Source organism: Echeneis naucrates, chromosome 2, assembly GCF_900963305.1.
Source record: "Echeneis naucrates chromosome 2, fEcheNa1.1, whole genome shotgun sequence".
Taxonomy (NCBI): Eukaryota; Metazoa; Chordata; class Actinopteri; order Carangiformes; family Echeneidae; genus Echeneis; species Echeneis naucrates.
The window spans coordinates 17,307,317-17,321,978 of NC_042512.1; the positions used below are offsets into that span (position 1 = coordinate 17,307,317).

Below are 14,662 nucleotides of genomic sequence, written 5' to 3' on the forward strand. Positions count from 1 at the left end.
ATCCTTAAAACACAGCTGATAAATTTATTTATATATATATAGTTGCTGACAAGGATTGTGCAACTTTATATAGAAATCATTCATCTTCATTTCCACAGCACAACTGGAGTAGAGTTTTATCTTCTAGGCTTACACATAAAAATGTTTCAAGTAACCAGATCAGAGCTCTAAAATAAACAACCAAGCGCATACAATAATAAATGAGGTTGAATAAAATCCCTGAAAGCTTGTGACTGACAAATTGTCATTCACACACACAACTCAGTGGGAGGAAAAAAAAAGAGAGCGTAATTCGCATCTACTTGCAGTGCAGAAACCACAATTAGTGTTTTTACCCACATATCCTTTGGATCTTAACAGAACTTACACACACAACACAACCCAAAAAAGAGTTGGATATAAATTGGTTAAATTAAATGAATATAGAACATGGTGGGATTGTTTCTAAAAATAAAACCACACAAAGAAAAAAATGAGGTAAACTCTCAGGGTGCCACCTGATGAAGGTAGAGGTACACATGTCACTTCTCATTTTTTAAGTTCACAAATAACTTATTTAAATTTTTAGAAATAAGTATCTACACGTGTTTGATTTTCCTGGTATAAAAACAAATGCTTTTTGATTATTTAAACTTTTTCTGCCTCTCAGTTTGGTTAAGGCACCTCAACCTCCTGCCACTGCACTTTAAGTTGGACGATTCTACAAATAAATAACATTTACATCTAGTTCAAACACTCCATCCCATTAAAATCAGCTATCTTTCACTTTTTTTTTTTTTTTTTTTTTATAAAAATGGCTTTAAAGTGTGGAGTTTTGTTCAGAACAGGAAAATACATTCAGTGGCTGTGGCCTGAAGAAGTTGACTGGGCCTGCAGTTTCTCTGACTTGCGATCTTTGGCCTCCGTGTCTGACGAGGAATCGGAGTCTTGGGCCTGCTGTTGCTTCATCCACATGTCTGCATATATGCCTCCCTTGACTAGTAACTCCTCGTGTCTTGGATGGAGATAGTTTTATGAGCAGGAGGATATACAGTATGCTTGTCAGTTTGTCAGAATGATAGATCACCAAGGAACACTTACCGCCCCCGCTCAGCTATCCGGGCATTGCTTATTACAAGAATCTGGTCCGCTCCGATGATAGTGGACAACCTTTTATACACAAAAAAAAAGGACCCACACAATATCTTCAGATAAATTCTTTACACACAAGAAAAAAATTGAAAAAGAGAAAAAGTCCATGACGGCACGAGCCAGTTACCTGTGAGCAACAACAATTGTAGTACGATTGGCACAGACTTTAGCCAGTGAGGCCTGGATGTTGCGTTCTGTTTGTGTATCTAGTGCCGAAGTTGCCTGCAGAACGACATTAATCGTTAAAAATTTGGCTAAAATTTACTAATCAGTGAAACACGTTATGCCGTATGTTTATAAAAGCTCAGACCCGATTGATCTTTTTTTGTGGTCTCACCTCATCCAGCAGGATGATCTGTGGTGCTTTGAGGATAGTTCTGGCAATGGCCACCCTCTGTTTCTCTCCTCCACTCAGCTTCAGACCTCTTTCACCAACCTGCGTATCATAAGCTGCCAGAGAAAATAAAGGTAGAAAAAAAAAATTGTTTGGACAATATAGGACGAGATATAATAATCGTTCTGTTCTAAGATAAAGGAAAATATAAATGCATGACATGATGAACAGGAGGGTTCATTGATGAGTTACCTTCAGGAAAGGCCATAATTTTATCATGGATATCAGCAGCTATAGCTGCCTCTTCCACCTCCTGGTCACTAGCTGAGATGCGGCCATAGCGAATATTATCTCGGATGTTGTCGTTGAAAAGCACAGTGTCCTGGGGAACCACGCCAATATGAGCTCGCAGAGATCTCTGCTTCACCTGAGGAAAGACAAAGCAGACCAAGTAATTACTTGTTCAGTGTGACTGTGTAAACACACATGGTCGCTTACAGATATATTAAAGCTCATGTATCTTGTCCTGTCATTGCTTGTCATCACAAGAGAAAAATAACCAGCAGCAATTGTATCCTTTCAACAGCTTCATGAATTCATTTGCACATAAAGTGATGTCTAGTGCTTTCTGGTGCACATGAGAATTTTCTGTTAAGCTCTCGTGGCACACCTGTATGTTAAGCCATCCTGAGTCACTGATGTTTGCTCAAATTGTGAGGAAATATTTTGCACATTTTCTGGTATTATATTTAAGTGTCCTTTTGTTTCACCCGCTCGCTCTGTTATCAACACTCACTTTTGATATGTCCTGGCCATCGATGCGAATGCAGCCGCCTTGAATGTTATAGAAACGGAAGAGTAGTCGAATAATAGTGCTCTTCCCAGCCCCGAGGGTCCAACCTGTGACGATCAATACACGATGATCATGATGACACAACCTAAACCCAGAATAAACAGGAGACCACGGCTACCACTATTGCTACTTACAAGAGCCACGGTTTGTCCTGGCAGTACAGTGAAGGAAACATCCTTCAGAATCTCCTTGCTGTAATACAATTAAAATATTACAAGTATTATGTACTGAACTGTACTGGATACTTTGCATGTACTTTGGATACAAACTCCAATTTGTGTGCATAGTTTGGCTCACACTTTGCAAACAACAGACTATATTGCAAAGTTTTACTAGATATGTACCAACCCATTTGTGTAGCTGAAGTGAACATTCTCAAACTCCACTTTTCCAGCTGTGTAGTGAAAGCTGCCTGCATTTACTTCATCTTTCACCTGCAAAAGGAAACAAATCCACAGAAACTTAGGCTGATATTACATATTACAGCGCTCACAGTAATACATTTGTCAATTTCACTTGTACCTCTTCCTCTTCTTCAAAAAGTTTAAACATGTTCTCCATGTCAATGAAGGAATTCTGGATCATTCTGTTGTGGAAAAAAAAATCTACAGTTTAGACGAAGAACAAGAGGAGAAAAGATGCAGTGTCATACAAATCAAGCCAACGTATGGATGCAAACAACTTTCATCCAGCTAAGATTTACAGTCATTTTCAATCCATTTTCTTACTGACATTCTATTCTTACCTGTAGTAGGTTCCAAACCAGTTGAGGGGGGTGTAGAGCTGAATGATGTAGGTACCAAAGAGAACAAAATCTCCAACCTTGCAGAACAAGAAAATTTTTTTCTCTGAGTCCAATGGGATGATGAGCATATCACTACTATTGATGTATTTAGACAAGAATTAACTTCAAACTATTTTCATCATCAGTAACAGTATCAATATGTTCGCTGTACAAGCTCAATTCTAGCACAGACAGAATGTGGAGCATGAAACATGAGAAGCACACGATGCCAAAATAAATAAATAAATAAATAAATAAAAAAAATTTAAATTCATGATATGAGTGGAATGAAATGTCAATTTTAGCATCATAAAAGACACAAGCAAGAGTGTGATCAGCACCTTAAACTTTCCTTCAGTCACAAAGTAGGCACAGAGCAGGGAGCCGGCCAACAGGCCTCCTCCAATGATGCCGTTCTGCGTTTGGTTGAGGAAAGCCAAGGATGCTTGGGTCTTCCATTCTGACACCTATGAGGAGACAAGAACCACCAGATGCTAGATTGTATGTAGATGTACAACAAATATTTGCTAAAGTAAACCAGCAGAGTAAGTTCAGGATATTTAAATGTGGACTACTTGCACTTAACTGGCTCTTATTGCAAATATTTACCTGATATTTTAAGATGGTATCCTCAAAACGGGAAACCTCATAGTTCTCTGCATTGTAGTATTTTACCTACAAAGCAGACAAAATGTATGAGTCTTGGAATTATTTTGAAACTTTTCAATGAATCAAAGACTAAGAAAGTAACTAAATATTTGCCATACTGTCTCAAAGTTTAACAAGGAGTCCACAGCCTTAGACTTGGCGTTGTTGTCCTGCTGATTCATGTCTCGTCTGAACTTGGTCCTCCATTCAGTGATGATGATGGTCAATGCTGGCGGAAACATAGGGATCATTGAATTGTGTTTATCTTGACTGATCCTTTTTGAAATCATTAATCCCACTCAGTGGAGCTTTGGATAGCTATGGGTCACTAGTTGCAACTTACTGAGGTACAAGACCATGCAGATGAAAATGATGAGGCCGAACCAGGCATTGAAATATGTGATAAAGTAGATGATCGAGATGACGATATCTGCGATAGTTGGGAAGATGCTGAAGACTATATAGCTGTGAAAAAGAGGACAGGTTAATTTCAAACAAGAGAATAGAATTAAAAAAGGAAAAACATGAGTCCAGGAAAAACTGTGCTCCAAGTCAAGCACATTTTCTGATAAGCCAACCATATTTATCGTCACGCACCACATCCTCTACTATCTTACCTGAGCAGGCTGTTAATGGAGGAGGTGCCACGGTCGATACTTCTCAGCACATCACCAGTTTTGCGGCCCAGGTGCCAGCGCAGGGAGAGAGAGTGCAGGTGGGCGAACAGACGCACCTGGACCACACGGTTGGTGAACTGCTGCACTCGAATCCACAGGAACGAGCGCATGTTGCTGACAAAACCTGAGGCACCTGAGAAGAGAGATATGGGTTAAAGGGGCAAACGCTACTATGGTCACATAACTCAAGAGAATCGGCATAGTATCACTTTAACAGCATTTGTACACCTTTCAGCGACACTGCAGAGCAGTCTTACCTGCCCCTCCACCCTGCAGGAACTTCAGCACGACATAAATACACACAGTAGTGGCTACAGTGTGCCAGCTGCGGCCATCAGTTAGTTCATTCACTGAGAGGGACAAAGACATGAAGGTAAATTAGAAAAAACAGCCAGAAGGTCAGGTATCTGGCTCAAAAACAAGGAGATAAACAAGTCGATAAACATGGCACATTAAAGTCCAAAGGCACCCTTTGACACTGAGGTATTTTATATTACACATTTTATATTTCTCTTTCTGGCCCTCTGGGCACTCAAGACTCTTGCAATCTCATTGATTCACACATCCTGAGGTATAGTTATATTGATGAGTCTAACACCAACCCACTGGATGTATATTCAACATTGTTGTTTTGTTTTTACATGGGTCTTCAGGCTTTTCAGAAAAGGGGTTGAATATAAATAACAATCAGTACTGGCTTGTCTCAGACAGAAACAGGCTATTTAATTTGAGAATATGCGAACATTTGACATTTGCAGGCAAAAAATAATATATATATATAAAAAAAGTAAAAAGATATGTCACTCACCAATATTCTTGTAGTAAATTGGTACAAAGACATTAATAGCCCTCTCAATTCCCAGCAGCCCTAAACAAAAGATGACCAGCAGCTGGAGGAAGACGTTGCCCCGAGGCCACAGATAGGGAACAAGCAGGCGGACCTTCTTCGTGAAACCCTGCCATGTAGACTGGTTTTCTTCTGTCCTCCCCAGCAGACTCTAAGATAGAGAATCGGTAATTAAACTCAGTTGTCACAGGTTTTGGTGTGTTCAGTTACATCAAATGCAAAACAACTGAAAATACAGTACAAAGTGATGTTGCTGTAAAACAAACAGAGATGGTGAACTTGTAAGTATGTCGCTACCTGTCCACCGTTCTCTACATCCCGCTCATCTTCATTTATCAGTAGCATGTATGGTCTCCGTGGCAACCCCGGAGCCTTGAGACCGATGAAGAAGAGCAGCCCAGTGCCAATGTAGCGTATCAGCCACAGGGCAAACTGCACCTGAGAGGTGCATACACAATTTATAACAGATCAATATAAATGTCATGGTGCATAACTAATGGTCAAAGAATTGTTCTGCTTGAATAAATGCATAACTTCATAAATGCATTAGATATCAATGAATTATATATATAACATTTATTTTAGGTTGCTCAAGAAAAAAGGGTGTGATTACAAACGACCTTTAGAGTGGAGGACAGATAAAAAGAAAATAAAAAGATAACTTTAAGAGTCAGGAATGAACAAACATATAGTCATGCCTAGTCATATACACACAAAGATGAACCTCCTTTAACTGACTCATTGTGGGAGGGGCAAGAGTTTCTCTGATGATCTGATTGGTAAACTGCGCAGTAGAGAACCTTAGCAATGACTTAGCAAAAAAAAAGAGGCTCTAGTCTTTTTTGATAATCTCTGCTAGTGTTTTGTGCACCAAAACATGCATTTTGCATGCAAGCCTCTCGAGTAGGACAGCCACTGCATTAATTCTAAAACCCAAAAGGCTGCACAACTTGACGCAGAGTGACTCATAAGACACACCGATCTGTAATAATTAACTACCCTTTGGCCTGTTGGGCAGTTAAAACATACTGATTATATTATAGCATACTGGCATACACGAGGGGGTGTGAAAAAAACTGAGTTTGTTGATCTAAACCCTGAATACATAGGAATGTAGTTAAACTGCCATACAAAACTGACAATAACAGTGAAGCAATGATAAGCACTCAAAACAGCATGCAGGACATCACATCTTCAACAAAGTCTTCAAACAAAGAACTGCATAACAACGTCACCAAAACTCTTGAATGTCCTGAGCTTTTTTTCAAAAGCATACTTAGATAAAAATTGTTTTAACTTTCTCTCACCTTCTGTGGATTGTCCTCCAGCCCCCACCACCAGTGAGGACTGTACCAGGAAATGAAGGCCAGGTTCTCAGCTGAGAACGCCACAGCCCAAAACAGCAGGAGGACCGTGCTGTGTCCCCTCGTCCTGTCCATAACCAGGACCCTTCGTCTCTCCACCCTGAGCAGAGCGATGGCCCAGGCCCAGGCCAGTACAGAGAAGCAGCCATACAGCACCACATAGCCCGGGAGCTCTCCTCCGCTGGCAGCCCGCCACACTATCCCACCCAGAAACTGGACTAAGAGAAGGACGGAGAGGGCCTGCTGAAAACCAAAGAGGCAGGAGCGTGGGATGAACTTGGGTTCCATGGCTGTGCCATACTTCTGGAAGCATATGCAGTGGATGGTGCCCAGGAAGAAGGCGACGGTCAGCAGGATGGTGGGGACCAGCGTGAAGTAGAAACAAGGGGAGATACCTTCATCCACCCATGTTTGGGAGATGGAGGAACTGGCTTCACAGTAGCTTTGATTAAACGCCATGGCTGCAGACAGAGAGAGAAACATTACAAACAAGACAGCTTCAAGACCCAAAGAGCTTTAAAACTGAAAATGCAAGTCTCCAAGTTTGCACCATGCTCACACTTGGCTGTCTACTTGTCTGGGTTATATTAGGTGCGTGGACGTGGCTGACCCTTTAGGAGCTGAGTCACGGTTAACTATTGCATCCGACCAACACCTCTACTCAGTTTAAACTGTCAATATAGCACACGATCCAACACGAGCCTCAAATGAGACACAAGAAGAAGCCAAGGAAATGCAACACTCAACTGCGGGAAAGATCGGCGTGTTTACCTTTCTTGCTGCTGTCGACCTGGTGGACTCCTGCAGAGACGCCACCTGCGCCCAGCCGATAGTTAGCCTAGCTTAGTTTGGCTTAGCGACAAACACCTTGAAAACAAACAGCACTTGGACTGCTGATCGGCGAATGGGAGTAAATTCCATTCACAGTCTTCAGCCTGTTTTGGTGCTGCTGGACGGAGTCGGTGTCCTTGTGCTGCGTCTGTTAAACAACAGCTCATCCATGACTCGGCGATCGACAGCTCGGCCTGAACGTCAGCGCCACCCAGTGGATCAGAACGGAACTGATCTACGGAGGCCGGGAAGGACCGGCGCGGGAACCGTCTGCTCATAAAGCGAAAAACAGAGAAAAATAAATAAATAAAATCTAAATTCAAATATCATCTTTGTCGAGAGACATAAATAAGCAATAATCTACATGAAATGATGACATGACAGTTAAAAGCTTTATGTACAGATTTTTACCAGCAAAATATATGTAAAAGGATTAAAAGTATGCAAAATGGCTTCTTTACTGTGTTACATTTATATTATTCCTGATGCTTTCACATGAATTAATTAATTTAAACATTTAAACAGTTGTTTTCCATTAAACTGTTCAAAAATAATTTGTAGCCAAACATTGAAAATGCATGTAGAGCGGAAAAGAAAAGGTATTTTCATCTGGAGTTAGCAGAAAGTAACATAAAATGGAAATAGTCATATTATTTGTCAGTGCACTATAATCACACAGGCAGCGATTTCACAAAATGATCAGCAGATGGCACTTCATACAAAGGTATGAACACCAGAACCCACCAACTCATACAGAGGTTCAGGTACGAACCATAAAACTGCCAAAAATAACCAAAAATCATCCATGTTTCATCTGAATGGCATCAATCTTTTTTAGAGATGTTATTTATACTATATAACAGTGCAAGTTTGTCTTTGATTTAACTGGGAACCACACAAGCTGCAATGTCATAAGATGATCAGGAGATGGCACTCAGTGCACAAGGTATGACCACAAGAACCCACTAATACCACCCACCAGCACTTACAAAAGGTTCAGGTATGAACAAGAGTTCATAAAATTAGAACTTAAGAATATGACACATAATAACAATGAGTGACATGTTTTTACCTGAAGGCGGGGAATGATGAGTGATGGGGGACAGCATGGCAACATCATCTATGTGTGCCTCTTCCACTGAAAAGAGTAATTTTCAAATCAAAGGGACAAAAAAGTACATCAGTTTCAGCACTGAAGGGATTTAAGTTTAGAGCTTTTCCCATCAAACTGTGAATTACGGGTTTAGCAGAAAGAAGGGAAGTGACTCAAAAGCCTGCTGTCGCATGCGTCCTTCCAATAAGGATAGATAAAAGACTCTTCAAAAGAAGTGTATGTGTGTGTGTGTACCTGTGTGTGAAAGAAGAAGAAGAAAAAAAAAAAACAGAGGTACATCCTGATGGAGAGAGCGAAAGAAACTGAAAAGACAGAGCCAAAGAGCTTGTGATGTCTTGTGTGAGTTTAACACACACATGCACACACGAGACGCAGGCTGGGATGGAAAAAAGGGGTAAATCTTATCATTTGGAGCCTTCACAATGGGCATAAAGAGCTGCTAATCTGCTTCATCTCCCTGGTTCTTTTGTGTGAGTGGAAATGGACCGTCTGTCCATTGGCTTCTTGTCACCTCACTCTTTTGTCCCTCAGTGGATGTGATGGCCTGTCCATCACAGCCCTCATCTCTCTCCCCTTTTGTGGGCGTCTCTACCTCAACAGACAGACTCTGCTGGAGCCCTTTAAGTACTTTAGGTGTGTCTTTTCATGTATTCAGTCCACCTTTTCTCTCATTATCCTTTATGGGTCTTTGTTCAGTTGAAGCCGCCTGACACATATGGATGGAAACAGGCGGGGATAAGACGGATGTATATGCCAATTTAATCCGTTGATGTAGTGAGAAAAGAATATTGGTGGTATTAGGAATGGTACATCCAATCTCATTAGTCCTGAGGGCGATCAATAAAGCTTCTGCTCCTGTTGAATGTAGCATTCACTGAAGGATTGAGCTTTGTGCATTCAGATCTTACCACCAGCTCACTGGCAGATGACCTTTGCTACCTTTAATACTCACAAATCACCCATGATGCATTGTGTGGTTGGATGGGAACCAATTGTGTAGACAGGCTGTTCGTACTGAGGATATCACCGGATATAACATCACCTTTGCTGCAGTGCTGTTGAGCAAACAGTAAATGAGCCACATTGAAAGGGCAATGAAATTTAGGGTGCAACATGGCTGCAAGATTTAATCATATTTTCCAGTGTGGATAAATAAAGGTTGCTCTTGTGTTTTTTAGATATATGAAAGAATGATTCGACATCACATTGAGTCATATGTCGAATGATTTTGACAACTGTATTCTTGCAACAGCTTCACCCTCAACAATGTCGTACGTCTGTTTTTGAAATGATGAGCTTATGTACCAGAACCAACCCACACTGAAAGCAAATCTTGAATTTCCAGGAGAATGTGTGCCAAGTTAATTTTTTTTGTCATCTGGCCTGGACTCTTCCAGTGACCCACTGCAGCGGTTTTCAACCTGTTTCATCATTGTGGTGTTTGAGTGAATGGACCACATACAGTTTTTATGCTGAGTTAAGGCACACTCAAGCAACAGATTTTCTTTTTTTTTTTTTGTGAAAGGATAATAAAGAACCATGTACTCATATTTTTTTGTCACTTCATGAATGTTACCCTAGGCCTTTAAATAGGTTACTTGCTCCTGAGCACACAGGGTCAATAATTTCCAGTTTAAGAGATGTTTGAAAGCACTTTCCGCTCTGAAAGACTTTCCACTTGGCCTACTGACTTTACATTGCATCTTTGAGTCTGAGCCTGAACCGCCTGAACCTGGCAGCCCACTGAGGGTAGTTCAGTCACTTTTCCTGCTGTGAAGAGAACAGCACAGGGGATAAAATCTGCTGTCAAACTGCTCTTACCAAACAAAAAGGGGTTGCCTCCTCTGCTGCTGAACTGCACCCTCATCACAGTCCTCTACGTCAAAAGAGAGAAAGGCAAAGGGGAGAGCAGGGCTTAGAAGTCAAAAGGTGAGGTGAGAAGGATGAGGGCAGGCGGAGAAGAGAGACAGAGAGATTGGGAGTATCTGTGTGGGTGATAACACAGAACACAGAGACCAGATTGACTGTCTGACACACTTATAGCTCTGTGTACAGGAAAGCTTGCAGCAACTCTCCTCTATATGTGCCACATGGAAACAGACACTTTGAACAGCAGAACAATAAGTATAAATAGCTTAAAACACTCAGCTTTGAACACAAGAGGCAGCTCCACATCATATTAATACCTGTGGCTCAGTCAAGTGATACCCAGAATGAAAATACATCCATAAATAAAAGTGGGTTTTGTGTATTCTTGAGACGTGAAGGCAGCAGTATGCTACTGCAAAGGATTTTAAAATTAACAGTATTATGAAATATGAACTTGAAAGGAAGCACCTTAGGGTGTTTTAGTATATCCATACTGAACAGTCTGTGCCCTTTCTCCTGCATCCAACTCCTACAGAGATGAAAACTTAAGGGAGGCGTGGAGATGAATATAGAGGTCTGTTTGAACTTTCCAATGAGAAGGAAGCATTCTGAAACCCCGTGGACAAAAATGTAGGATCATTAATTAATCATCATAATTTGGAGACATATCAAACTTCGTCATATACAACATGACACAGAAATAATAAATATGCAAAGAGCTGAGAAATTGAGCCATTAAGTCTGTAGTGTGAGATGACACAGTCGGCACAGCTTGGACCAAACATCCTTCCAGGATGTGGGGGTTGACTTCACCGTCAGTGAGTCATTGATGAGTGAATCATCTCCTCATCCTCCAGTGCCCAGCTGAGGTTGCTGCATTTGACCTTCAAGTATTTTCATATAACTTATGCCAAGTCCGTCACTTTTGAGTTGAACTCCAGGAGCTTCATCATGACTGTCATGATGACCTGTGGACATCGCAGGTCTGCAGAGCAATATCAGGAGACTGCACTGTCACTCACAGCGAGTGGGAAATAAATAAAAATGCCTGTTGGGTAAGCCGAAAACAACGCTGTAATAACGTACAGTACTCATGTGAGGCTCCACTGTCTCCCAGTACAACTCCTCACAGCCTGAGTGGTGCCGTCTCTGGATGGCCACACTGATCTGCAGCATCCTGAGGAGATTCCACCCCCTGACACCCCCTCAGAAAAAACACCTGGATTTATCCATGATTGGTTTTCCTTCTCTGGAGCAGGATATATACATTTTATTTGCTTGTTTAATTTTCTAAGTTTGTGAATGAAAAAAATTGCTTCAGATTGTCTTCTAGATATAAATTAGTCAACTGCTAACAGATCTATTAATGATGATCTATTGCTGCCAGGTTTACCTGTGAAAGACCAAGTCAGGGAATGAGGTCATCCTCATCATTCTTGGCTCATTATATATGATCTCTCTGGTTTGCTGGCATTCTGCCACTGAATGTGTACCTTCTTGTAACAGAAGCAAAGCTGCACATCCAGACGGAGGCGTCGAGCTCAGAGGCGCGAAACTGGAAACCTGAGCAAGAAGTGTTCTGAACACAGAGCCCCTGATGGTTTCCTACAGAAGTGGACAACACAAATAGTCCGATAATGCTGCTAAAAAAGCTTTAGCACACGTAAATATATTGGAATGGCCACACTTTCATTCTAAAATAACATTATCAGGTTCTGTTGGTGGATATTTTAATAATCAGAGTGAATTTCGTTTTACCTGCACTCTAGCGTGCATTATTTAAGGTAAGAGTTTTCCAACCTGAGCACAGCTTTTGGATGTTTAACCTACCGCTACTGAACAAAGTAGCATTGAACAACACTCTGGCTGCCAAGAACGCAAAACTGAGTCACTACCAGCAGCACTTAACAACACAAGTACCACGAAAAATATGCCTTCTGAACAACTCTGCGATTCGCCAGCCAGTAAATCATCCCCAAAAGGAATTTTCAAGATCCAAAAAAGAGGAGCTACGAAACAAAGCTCATACAATGAATTTAAAAACAAAGCATGAGCAACTTGATTTACAAAACTGCAGCGGTGGCTCAAACCAACAAAATCCTGCAGCAATCAGGTTTAAAGGCTGTTTTCATGATAATTGTCTTCCCAGAAACTGCTGCATGATGTCTTATTTTTGGCTGCCACACTGCATGACAAAATCAGCCTCATGTGATTGGTCAAACACTCAGAGGGCCTCAGGCCAGGTCCAGGATCTTGGGTTGGATCATGGGAAATACAAACCGACATCAAAACAGAGTTTTCCCAAAATGCACAAAGTCTTTCCATATGACGGAAGTGCACACGCATCGTGATTTATCCCATAACAGTGTAAAATTAACAGAAATGGAAATGCTGCTCTCACCGAGGTGAGGTGGAGGGGGCACCTTCCTGCGTGGGGAGCGCCACAGACTGACTTCCTCGTGGCGTGCACACAGACTCTGGCAGGGAGCAGAGTGTCAGTTCTAAAAGAGCATCTCTTTCCTCTAGGCTGGAAGGGTGACGGATAATGCTTTTGTGCATTACTGAGAGGGGAAGGCCATCCATCACGACTATGTGCATGTGCGTGCATGTGTGTAGTGCTGATTGTATGCAGGTAGTGTTGCTTTCCTCCTGGCTGCAGTGTAGTTATGGAAGAGGAAGAAAAGGGGAGGAGGAGGCCTTGCGGGTGGATTCAAGGCAGGCGAAGCATCTGGAGACAAGGACTCTCACTGGTGTCAAGCGGGGGCGGGTTATTTATTTGGCTAGGGGTCATGGGAATACTGGAAGCGTCTTCTTGTTAATGAAGAACTGATGCTCTCAGACATATTGCAATGCCAGTAGTGCGTGTGTGTGTGTGTTTGTGTCAAAGGCAACTATTTCAGCAACATATATTGTCATGCAACCTGGGTGATAGGTGGGAACAAACACAACTGAGAAATCTGCACACAGACGTATATACTGCACCTGCACTCACAGAATATTTGATTTTATATTCATGAGTTACCGTAACTGCTTTTGAATGGAAACGTTTTTGACAGTGTCACCAGTCAAAACTCAGCAGGTGATAAGACTGTGCAGCAGGAGGACTCACATTGTCTCCAACTAGTTTGTAGGGAAAATATAAAGTTTGGAAAAAAAAAAAAAAAAAAAGAGAAACACATTTATATGCGCATAATTTGCTAAACCATTTGTATTTTCACTTCTATAAGCATCTGAGACGCAATCCTCTCATGCTCTGCACGGTGCTAAGACCTCGGTTTGGTACGCTGTCCTCTCTGGGGCCAACGTGCAACACCTATGCTGAACCCGCTTCTGCAGATAACAGCTGATGGCGAAGGGGACAGTGAACAACCCCAAAAAAAAAAAAAGGCAGAGCAGCCGGGTGGGAGGGCACACAGGAATTAAACCGACACACCGTCAATGTAAAGCAAGCGCACAAGCAGGTCCATACATGCAAACAAAAATAAACCCATTGTTGTAATGTCACATACAAAGCCCCCCCCACCCCCCCTCCTCCAACTTGTGTTGTTTTGCCACCACAGGTGTGTTCAGAGGTTAGGGCAGGTGGTGCAAACTCCCCCGCCTCCATCCCCCGAGGGTTATTACTGTAACAAATAATCCCACGATGACGCCACGTCCAAACAGTTGCAAAAATAAAGGCAGGATATTGATTTGATATTTGCAGCAATATTTTGTCGGTGTTTGTTGATCTTCCCAGTGTATATATGGTATCTACAGAGACTGCAGTCTTTGTGTGTGGCCTCGGTCATGGGAGGAAGGCCTTTCGTATTGCTTGCTTATTCTGCTACGATGTGTTCACTTGACTCCGTGCTCATGCCCCAGTGGCCTGATGCTGTTTTGTCTCCAAGGTCCCAAACTGTAGCTTGAGACGGAGTGATAAGGAAATTGAGCAGGGCCCTTTCCTCCCTGCTCTGTTCCATTTATATACAGTTTAGCTCATCCGCTGTCTCTCTGTCTTTCTCTTTCTAAATCAGTAGAAATTGAAGAAGAATATTTTTGAACGTGAGTACTACAGCTCGTGTGAGCATTGTCGTGTCAAGGCCACGCCAAGTGTGAGATTCACCTCTGTGATATAATAATTCAGTTGGAAAAACAATAGAGCAAAAAAATGAAAGGAATGCTCTCTTAAAACACCTTCTGAAAATTTCCCATGAATTACTTCCAGGACATT

General features: G+C 41.8%; 1 protein-coding gene across 1 annotated transcript; it reads right to left on the bottom strand.

Annotated features, from left to right (window-relative positions):
- Positions 1–751: 751 nt before the first annotated feature.
- On the bottom strand, positions 752–7,658 carry abcb6a (ATP binding cassette subfamily B member 6 (LAN blood group) a). The gene is made up of 20 exons (XM_029520474.1): positions 7,410–7,658; positions 6,582–7,099; positions 5,572–5,712; positions 5,236–5,425; positions 4,685–4,777; positions 4,368–4,560; positions 4,094–4,215; positions 3,870–3,979; positions 3,712–3,777; positions 3,444–3,569; positions 3,064–3,140; positions 2,841–2,904; positions 2,667–2,752; positions 2,449–2,510; positions 2,262–2,365; positions 1,718–1,892; positions 1,469–1,581; positions 1,259–1,353; positions 1,081–1,149; positions 752–994 (listed from the first exon to the last, which is right to left on the bottom strand). The coding sequence occupies exons 2-20, from the start codon at positions 7,095–7,097 to the stop codon at positions 838–840; spliced, it is 2,559 nt and encodes an 852-aa protein (XP_029376334.1). The 5' UTR covers positions 7,098–7,099; positions 7,410–7,658; the 3' UTR covers positions 752–837.
- Positions 7,659–14,662: the final 7,004 nt, after the last annotated feature.